Source organism: Pterocles gutturalis, unplaced genomic scaffold (assembly GCF_000699245.1).
Source record: "Pterocles gutturalis isolate BGI_N339 unplaced genomic scaffold, ASM69924v1 scaffold8061, whole genome shotgun sequence".
Classification (NCBI taxonomy): Eukaryota; Metazoa; Chordata; class Aves; order Pterocliformes; family Pteroclidae; genus Pterocles; species Pterocles gutturalis.
Window position 1 is genome coordinate 20,463 of NW_010100253.1, and position 12,432 is coordinate 32,894.

General features: G+C 38.5%; 1 protein-coding gene across 1 annotated transcript; it reads right to left on the bottom strand.

Annotated features, from left to right (window-relative positions):
* Window positions 1-1,307: 1,307 nt before the first annotated feature.
* On the bottom strand, window positions 1,308-11,947 carry ST3GAL5 (ST3 beta-galactoside alpha-2,3-sialyltransferase 5). The gene is made up of 6 exons (XM_010079044.1): window positions 11,822-11,947; window positions 10,137-10,251; window positions 7,546-7,889; window positions 5,961-6,147; window positions 3,163-3,321; window positions 1,308-1,870 (listed from the first exon to the last, which is right to left on the bottom strand). Exons 1-6 carry the CDS (start codon window positions 11,863-11,865, stop codon window positions 1,607-1,609), a joined length of 1,113 nt encoding a protein of 370 aa, XP_010077346.1. The 5' UTR covers window positions 11,866-11,947; the 3' UTR covers window positions 1,308-1,606.
* Window positions 11,948-12,432: the final 485 nt, after the last annotated feature.

Below are 12,432 nucleotides of genomic sequence, written 5' to 3' on the forward strand. Positions count from 1 at the left end.
CCATCCACAACTGGCTTCAAAAAGCCCAACCACCTTTCCCATGTTAGTATTTTGAAAATTTAAAACTACAACTACATTCATGTCTTTGCCCATAACAACAAAAAAAAAGGAATGTTCACCATGTGGAAGGTCCACCATGTGGAAGGTCCATGACTATGAACAATGTTTCTAGGCCAACCTTTGATAAATTTGCTAACAAGCTTTCGTCCAAAGAAACCATTCTTCACATCCTGTAGATTGAGCAACAACATTACTCAGTGCACACATAGTCATAGCTGCTACTCTACTAGTAATGAAACGAAAATGAACACCAAAACCTGCTTGCAGATCTGCACAGTCCAGTTTCTTGGCAATGCACTGATTTCCAGTCACAAGAACATGTATCTATAACTTTTTTTAAGTGTGTTGCCTTGAGCAGCTATCTAGCTTGCTACTAGATAATACTACTTTCTCCAAGTGATTTTCTTCTTAACTTATACATGCTCACCCAATTGCTAACGTAAAAGCTGATCCACAAAAACTAACAACTCTACCTCTCCTTTCAAATAGCCAACACCAGAGTTCATATGGGTCATTATCATTGTAAACTATTAAGGTTACGATATCTGTCATTTGTTACATAAGGATCATAAAGTAAACCAATGGACATTTTAGCCTAGTCATAGATTCTATTATTGCCAAATGAAGGATTTATACAAACCAGTGTTTTATAGAACCAGCAATTCTCAAGTCACTCTAAGAAAAAAAAAAAAAAGGGGGGGGGGGGGGAGGGAGTAGGTTTCTTATTAACGCCACTTCTTTAATTGGGGTAGCTGAACTCTGCTGCAAATCAGTCAGAAACATTCATCTGGGTCTTAAGGAAAGGAAATGACAAAAGATCTGATTCAGGTGAAAGTCTACTGGTTAAATCCTCCCATGGTGTGCCCTGGGCCCAAACACGCCTCATGATAAAGCAGGATTCTAACCCAATACATCAATGCATCGATGATTTTAGTGTCAATCATGAACGCCAAAGTACTTACTATTCAGTTGTTGCCACAACGGTTCCTTTTCCTTCACCTCCACTCTCACATTCCTCATACACCCCCCAAAAACTATTACCACAAAACCAAAAGAACATAAATATTTGAGGGGGAAAATGCTCAAGTTGCAAGAAATGAAAGACTTGAGAAGCATACCCCTTTCTTTTCATGGCATGCATGAAAAGCAGTCATACACCAAGAACTGCATCAACAAAGACAGCAGTTCAGTGGAAAATAACTCTTGTATGCTGTTAGACAGTTCAGGTTAGCATTGTGCGTACTATATATATCTGAAAACAAAAACTCTGCTTTTCTTCCGACAACTTAAAACATTAAATACTTTAAATGGATATCTTTCAGCTCCAAGTTGTATTTACATAGTTATCCACAAAAATGTGCAAAGTAAAATCTGACATCAAAATAAATTTAAAAGTCCAACAAATTGAACCTGACATTAAAAAAGGCAGCAGAGATTCCACATCCATTTTATACACACTTTAAAGAACTACTTAAGACAGTGAAAAGGGTGTTCTGGCTGAACCTCTGGAAATTGAACAAACCCAAACCATGCCGCACTTCAGTCACTAGCTGTCTTTGCTGCAGAATTCACAATGTATCCCACCAGTGAGGTCTTTGACAACTTTTTCTTTGATCAGTTTTTGCAGGAATTTTGTTTCGCTTGTCACATTGTGCATAGTTTGTCCGTTCATGGCAGCCATGCAGAGGTTGTTGTAATAGTGCAAAGGTGTGCTGGGCTGATCGAGGTCATATCCAAATCCTGCTAAGCTCACTTCATCACATAAATGCGTGGCCAGAACAACTGCTGTGACCCCAATTGTAGGTACATTCTAAAAAGGGGGAGAAATGAAACCTGATGAATTCAAACATATTCTCCTTTGCCAGTTTTTATAAACACTTTGCAAAATTTAATGGCTTTGTCTATTCCCTCTCCTCACTTAAAACTGAAATCAATTAAACAATCAAAAGTAAAATCAATTACACCTAAAACTAAAAATCAATTAAATGACCAAATAAAACTAAAAATTCCAGGGCCAAATACTAATACAACTCGAGTATTTGCCTTTAGCAATATTTCTGGCTGTCAACACTAAATTTTTTTTCTATAAAGGCAAGAGACCTCATTACTATGTAGTTAAACTACAAGTGAACCCTCACTCCAAACACTCAAACAATGACATGCAGTTAAACTTGACATTTCTTGAGGTACACTTACTTCAGTCTTGAGCAAAAGGGTCTCTAACAGCATCCTTCAGAGTATGACTTTTCACTGAACTACCCATGAAGAAGGCAAGTATACTACCATACAACTACAAGATACACAGCTTGGTATGTTATGTTATTTTGATAAACTCACATGGGAAGATCCTTCAAACATTCGTGTAATAACACTACCATCAAATGCTTTCACACAAAAGGTAAAAAGACAATGGTTACTCAGCGGTTTTTTTGTAGTTCAAGAGAACTAGTGACATCCAATTTCTCAAACAATTAAATAACAAAAATGCAATGTATAATTAAAGTGGGCAATTCATCACTCTATACCATTCCTGGAGCAAAGGACACAGAGGGAGGATATACCCATCAATTGATATTGAGCACACTGGCATGCACAGCAATTCCAGCTGTTGGAAGGTTGCTTTACACTGGCCTTGTTTCCATACCCCCTCTGCTTTCCCTGCAGCTGGAGAGACATCTGTCTAGAGCTGATTGCTGCTTTGACTTAACAGAGCTGCTCTTAACACACTTAACATGCATCAAATGCGTGTTTTGAATATTTAACACCAGTCACAATGATGTGTGAGTGAACATACTCAACTGGAATGAATTTGTCTCACTGCATCTGAATGCTTCGTAAAACAGGCCAGTTCACATCAGCATGCACAAGGCATAATAATAATAATAATACCTCATCTGAAAAGGTGAGCTGAAATCCTACTTTGATTTTACATAAAAAAATACAGGAGCCTTTTGAGAGCATACTGATTTCCCTGTGAGTTGAGACCAGCTCTGAAGCTGCACAGAGAAGCTATATATTGAAAGGAGAGCCCAAAACTTTTTTCAGTTTCTTTTTTTAACTTTGTATTTTATAGTCTCGTTCTCCAAAACGGAAACTTCTTACCTTATCCCAACCCCAGAATTTTGATCGAGGTTCAGGGAACTGTAAAATGTCCAAAGCCGTCTCTTTGATGACAACTGGATTCAGAATCCGAAACTGCTTTGATGTAAAAGGAATTTTCTCAGCAACCTGTTTCCAAAAGAATAGTCGCACCCACAGAGGCTAAAAAAAAGGTTAAAAAAAAAGTTCACCAAAGGGAAACTCAGACTGCAAAGCATATGGCAGGCACAGTACACCAAGTTACAGAATTCATCAGTGATTCTGAGAAATTCAGGAAACAGTTTATAGTTAAGGTGGTTCAAGAATACCAGTGTACAGCTCAAGCGGCTGACCCAAAAGAGGAAAAAACTTCAAAGTATTTGGAATTGCAGAGAGGACAGCAGAGGGAAAAGTTATTTATTCTGAATATTTGACTGCACTTTGTGTTTAATCAGTCAATGTATCCACCAGCACCTCCAGGTTCTTTGGACTTTCCCCAGCACAACTGAGCAGGCAGCAGTATTTAAATAAATGGGAAGGGTTTCCACAAACATTAACCAGGCATTCTGAAGCAAGCACTGGATTTAAAACAATGCTGCTCAGGCTTTGAAGTGAACAGCTGTTGTTTGACAGTATCCACTTAGTGATAAATGTAACACTTCAGAAGAGGATTTACACACAACTCAGCAAGCTAGATTGTGATCTCATGCCACTTGCAGTCAATTAGATGTGTGCTAATGGAAAAACCAATTCTAAAACCAATTCTGCTCATTTTACAAATCTTTTCATATAATGCATAACACTAAGCAAATTATAAAACTTATATAGCTGCAACACAGACTTACTTTTTTTTTTTAAACAGGCTTATTGCTACCCTAACATACAACTCTACAGCAGCTTAAACTGATCAAATCTAGGTTGCCATGGTCCCATCTTCCCGAGCTCTGAAAGTTTACTAAAGTATCAATGCCTGCACAGAGAGCTGATCCAACTGAAAGCCTAGTTACTTGAAAGGAAAAGTACGTTTTCAGTTCACAGAGTGGTTGAGGTTAGAAGGGACCTCTGGAGGTCAAGTGGTCCAAGAACCCTGTCGCCTAGAGCCAGTTGGCCAGGACCATGTCCAGATGACTTTGGAATATCTCCCCAAGGATGGAGACTCCACAACCTTCCTAGGTAACCTGTGCCAGCACTCAGTCACCCTCACAGTCAATAATTGTTTCCTGATGTTCAGAAGGACCCTCCTGTGTTTCAGTTTGTGCCCATTGCCTCTGGTCCTGTCACTGGGCGCCACTGAAAAGAGCCTAGCTCTGTCCTCTTTGCACCCTCCCCTTGGGTATTTATGTACATTAGTAATATTTCCCCTTAAGCCTTCTCTTCTCTAGGCTAAACAGTCCCATTTCTCAGCCTTTCCTCATAGAGCAGATGCTCCAGTTCCTTAGGCATCTTCGTGGCCTTTCAGTGGACTCTCTCGAGTATGCCCATTCCCAGATCAGTTCCCAAAACTGGCTCTCCACACCAGCAAAACACCAGAGCAATCAAGAAGGTGGGAATGAGCAGATCAGCTCCTAAGCCATGCACGACAATAAAAGGTACTCTTCATAGAGCACATACTTCAGTCTTTTAACTTACTAACAGAGGATGCTGCAGATGCCAAAAAGCAATCACTCTTTCAATCCCACTAAAACAAGTTTTAATGCAGAAAGCCATCCTGATACTATTTATTCTTCAAAATCAAACCTTAAAACATGAAATAGCCAGATAGCTTGTAAAACAAGTAAGTGAGGGATTGAACTCAAGTTAGAATGCTGCTGGTCATCAAACTTAGCACACTGCTGCAGGGGAGGTCATAGACCAACACTGCCTTGTCCCTAGTAAAAAAAAAAAAAAAAAATCAGGGAGCAGAAGTTCTTCAATTTATGCAAATTCATGCATTCAGTAAAATCTCCCCTCTACAAAACATACTCAGTATTCAAAACAAGGCAATATCCCTGCACACACTCTCTGGGCTAAAGTAGTAGTAGACAGTCATGGTCAATATTAAACAGACCTTCCACATACCCTCATGTTGTAAAAAATCACATAATTCAGAAAGGAAACTTGGAGTACCTAAACTAGTACATATCAAATTAAAAAACTTGTCAGGCTTTCTTCTAAATCTATCTCAACAATGTAGACCACTTGTTTTCAATGTGTGGTCAGAGAAACCTAGCTACTGGTTTTCAAGTTGCAGAATTATCTGCCTGCAGATTGAAAGAGGTGAAAACCACCAATTTAAAGAGAGTCTGGAAACATGGAACCCACCCTTCTATCAGTTCGTTAGGAATTTCTGCACTTCTTTAAATATTCAGTGAGAAATAAACAACCTCTTAATTTTGGAACCACAGACAAACGTGAACTAACAACTGCAATAGTTCCGTCACACATTAACTTCAGGTATGCCTACTGTAGCACCACGGACTTCAGCTGTTAAAAAAAAATATGGACTGGCATCCATAAGTCTCATTTCTGTTTCAGGCTCTGCAGACTTGAATAAGTAATTTAAACCTAATGTGAAATGAATTCCCCTTTAGTAAACACTCAATATGTCACGGAGCTTGGTGCAAACCACCAATATCTGCAGAAAAAAAGTGCAACTGTCAGCATGGGCCTTCAATATGAATGCTGGTACCAACTGTAACCAGGAGACATAGCTAAAAAACTGACAAAGTTAAATAAAAGATTCTCAGTATAATAAAACAGGAATTAACAGATCCGCCAGCTTCTTAAGTATTAGAAAAGAAAAAACAAAAATCACAGATACATAACACTGCCACACTACATACCAAGGTTTCATTTTTCACCATTGCTTGAAGCCAATTGAAGTCAACACTTTTAAATAAAACAGCCACAAACAAGCTAGCAGGAGGATACTCATGTTCAGAAAGAGGGGCTCCTTCTGGGTAAGTCATCCGTATAGTAGTTTTGTTACCAACATGATCTGTGTATCCTTGAACTGGTGCATCATTTAACCTAACAAATAAAAAACCACAACAGAGAGAAAATGTATTTCGTAAGCATAGGCTACAATTTCATTAAAACATCAGACACCAAGCTAAGAACTTGTATTTGGCTCACAGATTTTTAACAGAGCAGATTATAGCATTTTCTCAGTATTGCCATGTTTCTCGCTTCACACACTCATCCATCCCTTATCTTTGGGAGGAAGCCAATTCTATTTCTGGAACTGGCACAAATGCAAAACCTCAAAAAGAAAAGCTTGAATAGAAAAGTAACTTAAAACAGCACTGCTGAATTTAATATTCATTGCCTTGTGCCAACCCAGAGAGGCTCAAAAGAGGAAGGGAAAGAAAATACACGGGAAGTTGCCTGTGTTATCTTTCTTATGTATATATACACACACATATACCCACGGGAGGATTAACACACAGAAAGGCATTCAAATTACCCTTTCAATGCAATGTAATGCATCCTGTGGGTTTACATCATTCCAGCTCACTAAAAACTTCAGATGCTAGCACACTGCTGACATGAACAGCATCATCCAGCTCCATCAGTTCAGCAGAACAGCACAGGTCCCACAGACTTTTCTCTATCAACAGAAAAGTCACTTTCATGCTGCCAGCCCTAATTTCAGAGAACAGTTAATACAAGTTCTCGCTCCTCCACATGCTAACAGGTTTATTTACCTTCGCATAAGAACTATTGACTGATTGTATCAAGTCTTCCTTTAAGGGGAGCAAGTCTTAGTTTACAAAGCAACTTGCGAAAATGCTTGTATTGTATTTATTTGTGACTCTACACCATTCAAAATACAAAGAAGGAGAGTTCACAGAGTAATGTTTAGAAGGCATGAATACACATATTAATTTAATTCAGACATTAGAAAATACGGGTAATCATAGAAAGCATGCACTGACCTTGTAAAGATAAGGAAAGATAAGCATGCTAGACAGTGTGCAAACAAACTGTATACTGAAACACCAATTAATTTTTATTGTGTTTGAAATAGCTGTTGTAATAGAAATCCTTCAAACAAGCATCCCAACTAACCAAGGGGAAAACGGCAGAAGTCAATCCTAAAGCCTACCTCTGAAAGCTTAAACTTACGAATGGATAAAACCACAATTGTCTACTTGTCTATGACTTCACTGGTTTCTATCTCATTTCTGCCCATGTTATTTTGTATCTGAAGTCCACAGATAATTACACTGAATTCCTATCTTGTGAACACGACAATTTATTTTGCTTCTAAGACTTCAAATTCCATCAAGTCACAAGTAAATTTCTCAAAAGCACTTTCAGAAATAGTCTTCTAAGTTGTGTAAATGTTGGAGATGCTTTCCCCTTAAAAAACAAATCAGCTCATAAAGTTGAAGTAGTTGGAATCCTTAAATGGAAAGTAAGTACCTTATAACAATATCAAACTGATTCAATAAGTGACCCAGCTCTGATCCATGAAGAATTCCACCACTGCCAACAACAACACAACGCTTACAGTGTTTTGACTTCAAATCTTCTGGTAAATCATGCTCAGGTAAGAGTTCAAGGATATTTTTAAGCTTATCAAAGAACTTGTGAAATCCAAAAGGAGGTTCATATTTAAATAAATCTTCATCTTCATTTATATTTTTTCTTACAAAGGGAGATATGTCCATGCTATATTTCTCTGCAAATAGCTTCCCCATTTCTTTCTTTGCATAAGAAGGCCGGCACTGTTCCTGCAATGCAGCGCTGGCATACTGTTGTGCTCTCTGAAACAAAACATACATGGTTTCAGTCAGGAAAGTTAGCTTCAGGAACATACAAAGCTCTGTTACTGCAACCCACCAGCTGACCACTAGCAGTTCAGCAAATGCAGGAGTTTAAAAAGAAAGCTTACACATGGAAATACAAGGCATTTTAAAGCATTCACTAAATACAGATACTAGCCAGTGCAGGGTGAAAACCTGCAAAGGTATCGCTCTCCATCCAATCACTCAAATCTGGATAGGAGTTCTTCTAAAGAATAAATTACACTACTAAAAGAGAAGTGAAAATGAACCATCTGAGAACATTTGTACTGTTACTTAGAAAAGCAGATAAAAAAAAATCTAGACGCACTTCTACCCATCTAATTCAGCAGCAAGCCAGCAAGTGGAATTCTACTCCGCTGCTCAATTGCGTGACCTGAGTTCTGCCTGCGGTAAGATTTTACCAGAGACACATCCACCAGGTAAAAGTCCTGTGAAATGGCAGGCTGGACTTGCTTACTAACGAAACTGAAGCAACACTTCTTCCAGAAGTATTGCTGAAGTGGTCTTGCTAATGACCAAAACACAACTTTGAAAGGAATGCAGGGTGGAGGTGTTTTAGGTCTTCTTTCAAAGCTTAGTCACCAAAATAAAGAGACCACAGTTTCATATTGCATAAAAAGATTAAGCTGTCAGATAAAACCACACATTGATTTGTCTCAGTAAAAAAAAAAAAAAATTAATGTACGATATTTAGAAATCTATAGTGGCAAGCCAGTATCTCATGTAAGGAAGAAGAGAAATAGCACAGGCATTATTTTCATTAGTTAAAATATTTTTGCATGTTTTCTTCCTTTTCAGACTCTGCTGATCTTTGCTCCACTGTGATTAAAAAAAAAAGCCATGAGCAAACACAGAGGTCAGAGTCAAGATTCAAATCTAGTCGAGATTCAAATTCAAATAAGTTCCTCTTCCGTACTGTTAACGAAAGGGAAACAAGTATCTATCTGGGTGCACAAGGAGGGAAGTCATGCTGCCTTTTTTTTTTTTTTTCAGACAAGATAGCTCCACAGAACTACTTCTCCCACTGTTACAAAGATCTCTGCAAGTCTGGCCATAAACACCACACTTCTTCCCGGGCAAAGCACAACCGAGCAACTTCATGCTGTACTTTGCCAGCAAGAGTCAACACATCTTCTAAAGAGCCTCATTTTTAAGGCTGACAGCTGTACATCTTATCAGTAAAAATTAATGCCAGTCACCCAAACAGTATGCAATCAGCTACTACCTAACTACACAAAGAGTAATGCTATTTCCTCACCCTGCATCTACCACAAACAGAATGAGTCATGAGACAGCAATACACACAGTCCACTCAGCCTTTAGGTTTGGCTAAAGGTGGTGGTTATTTGGAAGCAGGAATATGTTATCGAGAAAATAAATAAGTCAAATGAGGATACAAGGGGAGGTGGGAAGGCAAAGAGGCTTAGAAGTGAAAAACATTCACTGGAGAAGGTGGGAGGTAGGGAAGGATGCACATGATGTGATGCTAAGATGAGACTATCTTAAATCAGGGCTTCTGCTGTTAAGTTGTGTCTTAGCATTGAGACACTCAAAGACAGAAATATAACAACTCTAAGCCAAGGTAAATACTATTACAAAAAGCAAACAGGTTAAGTGGCAAAGGCAGAGAGATGTCATTAACAGAAAGTTTTAGTGGCGTCTGATACACCAGCTTAAAAGCCACATGCAAAATTGCAGCTGATGTAATTAGCTGCTACCTTAAATAAATAAATGAACCAAGAGCTGCAATCTCCTGCACATTTGCCCTTTGATTCAAAAACATCTGAGCAACTACAAGACAAAGCAGATGGGGAACTGGCTTAGGTAAAAATAAACCTTTGGTTTAATGTGTTGGATTAGGAGCTTTTTTTTTGTTAAATATGTTACTTTTCATTTGCATCAATTTACTGATCACCAGTGTCATCGGCACTGACACAATCGTATGACGACATGGTCCCTTACAAATGTTAACAGTCACAGGTATCTCATTTTACCCCTAAAAATCCAGTTTCCCTATGCACTTCTGTTGTCACTCCACAAGAACAAAAACCAAAACTTCTATAGCATGAAATGACGCAAAATTTATTTCCCCTCACAGGACAATTTCAGCATTCTAGTTCTCTGTTATAGACCCTTATAACTCTTATATTGTCAATTAATAACTTTTTTTTTAAGCCAAGGAAAAGAACGCCAAAAAATACCAACCCTTACACGATCGAGGTCCACATATTGCATTTTCGTTCTGTCACATTCTTCAGGGCCAAAACGTAATTTGAGGATATAAAGGAAGCACCCTCCTACCACAAACAGTGCAAAAAGTCTAAAAACAAACAGGAGGTTGGAGGGGTGGAGAGAGGAGAAAAAAAAATCATTTTTTTTCACAGCAATCCATCAATTGTTAAATAAGTATGTTTTAAACAAATTTAAGTCAGTTGAAGAACTTCAGGTGAATACTTGCATTTGATTCAAATCAAAAAAACTTGCTTTGTTCACTGCAAGTCTTTCATAACTCTTCAGAGCTATCTGCAGAAAAGTACAAACATACATAGATGCTTTGATAAGGGAAATGTTGCATACTGACACTCTAATCTGTGCAGTTCTATGTCTGCCTCATATAATTTAAATGCATCTCCGATGGGCCAAACAGCTCTCCTCTCATTAAAAAACCAAATGAGACTTTTGTTTACCTACTTTAGGGGCAAGTTTATTTTGCCATATGTATTTTCATGCAAGTTAAAAAAGGAATGGTACTTCAAATTCCAAGATTTTGGGAAAATGGTCATCACTCATAAGCAAAACTTTCAACTCACTGGCAGGCAAGAACACAGAATGCTCAGGTTTATCTTGAGGAGCTCAATTTAATTATTTACATCCCCAAAACATGCAGGAAAAAAAAAAAAAGCTTTAAAATTGAGTCATACAGATGATGTGTTTTTGATCTACTCACTTCTCATTTCTAAGGAATCACACTGTTGATCTCCAAATATTCACTTGGCTCATTTCATGCCTAATCCAATTTGCAAAAATTACATCATTATTTGGTTAGAGTTGTGGTTGTGGCTCACGTAGTTTGAGTTTTACTGTTGATTTTCATTTCCTACCATTTCTTAAGGACTGGGTGTTTGTTTAAAGGTCTCAAAGATATACAACCTACTAGGTATTCAGTGCTTCTTGAAACTGTTTCAGATGAAGTTAATATACGTTTCCAAGATTTTGGAAAGCTTGTACCACATGGGCTAACAGATGCAACCCTGGCACTTAATTTGCAGTATGTGCTGCAAATAAGCAAGTCACTGGAAAAGCAGCACTGTTCTCATCTGATTTAACTAAATTAAATTTTGCACTGATAGTGGGTCTAAAAACTTCATCAGCATGTAGGCTGCAACCCCTAGAAACTGGCAGAAACAAGCAGATAAATAAGGCTGGTTTTCCTCCACAGAGGTTCATCAAGTATCTCTAGATTCAGCTAGGGCTGCACCATTCAGGTGCTCAAAACACCAGTGGATATAATAGTTTGGCTTTGGGTTTTGGGAGTCTTCATGAACAAATTAACTATGAGAGGACACCTCCCCAAAACACCCACTGCCCTTCAATTTCTTCTATTACCAGACTATACAAAAGCCTCAACATTGTTACTTATCTGGATACAAAAAAGATTGGAAATGCTTCTGAGTGAAGTACTGGGATCTCCCAGCGGCTTGGGAAAACACATACTACCAGAGAGCCTGGGCTCCTCGCAGTGTTTTATGTGTGCCAGGGAAAGCGATGTGTCTAACCCTCCATTTCGTTCCTATAGCAATCCCACCCCTTGATTTTTGTATCCTATTTGTAACTGCCTAGCCTAGAGGGAGAGCAACTGACCTCTATGTTGCTGTAACAATGACACTTACTTGCGAGTACCTTTTAAAAACCAGCTTGGTCTTCTCATCTTCATGTGCTGTAACCTTACACCATTGCACAGGAGGTGAACAATCACTTTTCAGCTTCACAGAGTTATCGTCACTCAGCATTGCTGCAAAAAAAAAAAAAAAAAGTCACATTTTCTGAATGGAAAAAAGTTCAGAGGACATCCAAGGACTGTTAACTTACTCTGTTTCCCAGAGAAGACTGTGATTCTTGGTTATCACATCAGGACTACTGAATCGCTCCTGACCTCCTTGTGATCAAGGATACTCATTTCAGATGCACCACCAGGACATTCTAAAAATATGTACATGCTGCCAGTATAGGTCTTTGCATTCTTCATAAGCCTTAAGACTAATAATTGCAATGACATCAGCTACTATCAAACATGATTGTTCGATCTTGGCCAAATATCATTTAGTTTGATCAATTATTAGACTCCAAACAGGAGGAAGAAAAAAAAATAATCTACACAGTATGCTCAGGGTATTTATGATCCCTGAATGGAGCAGGCGACAATGGTGTACAGGAAGGTTTCCTGAGCCCGGACATCACCAGGAACTGGCAGCTCTCACAAAGGCGGCTGATGGAGCATGGG

Bases quoted from the DNA above. Each gene is read 5' to 3' on its own strand.
- ST3GAL5 (XM_010079044.1), bottom strand. From the start codon at position 11,865: ATGAAGATGAGAAGACCAAGCTGGTTTTTAAAAGGTACTCGCAA. The intron at 10,252-11,821 runs GTAAGTGTCATT...GTTTGTTTTTAG, and splicing joins TTTTTAAAAGGTACTCGCAA to ACTTTTTGCACTGTTTGTGG. The intron at 7,890-10,136 runs GTTGGTATTTTT...GTTTTGTTTCAG, and splicing joins TGGACCTCGATCGTGTAAGG to AGAGCACAACAGTATGCCAG.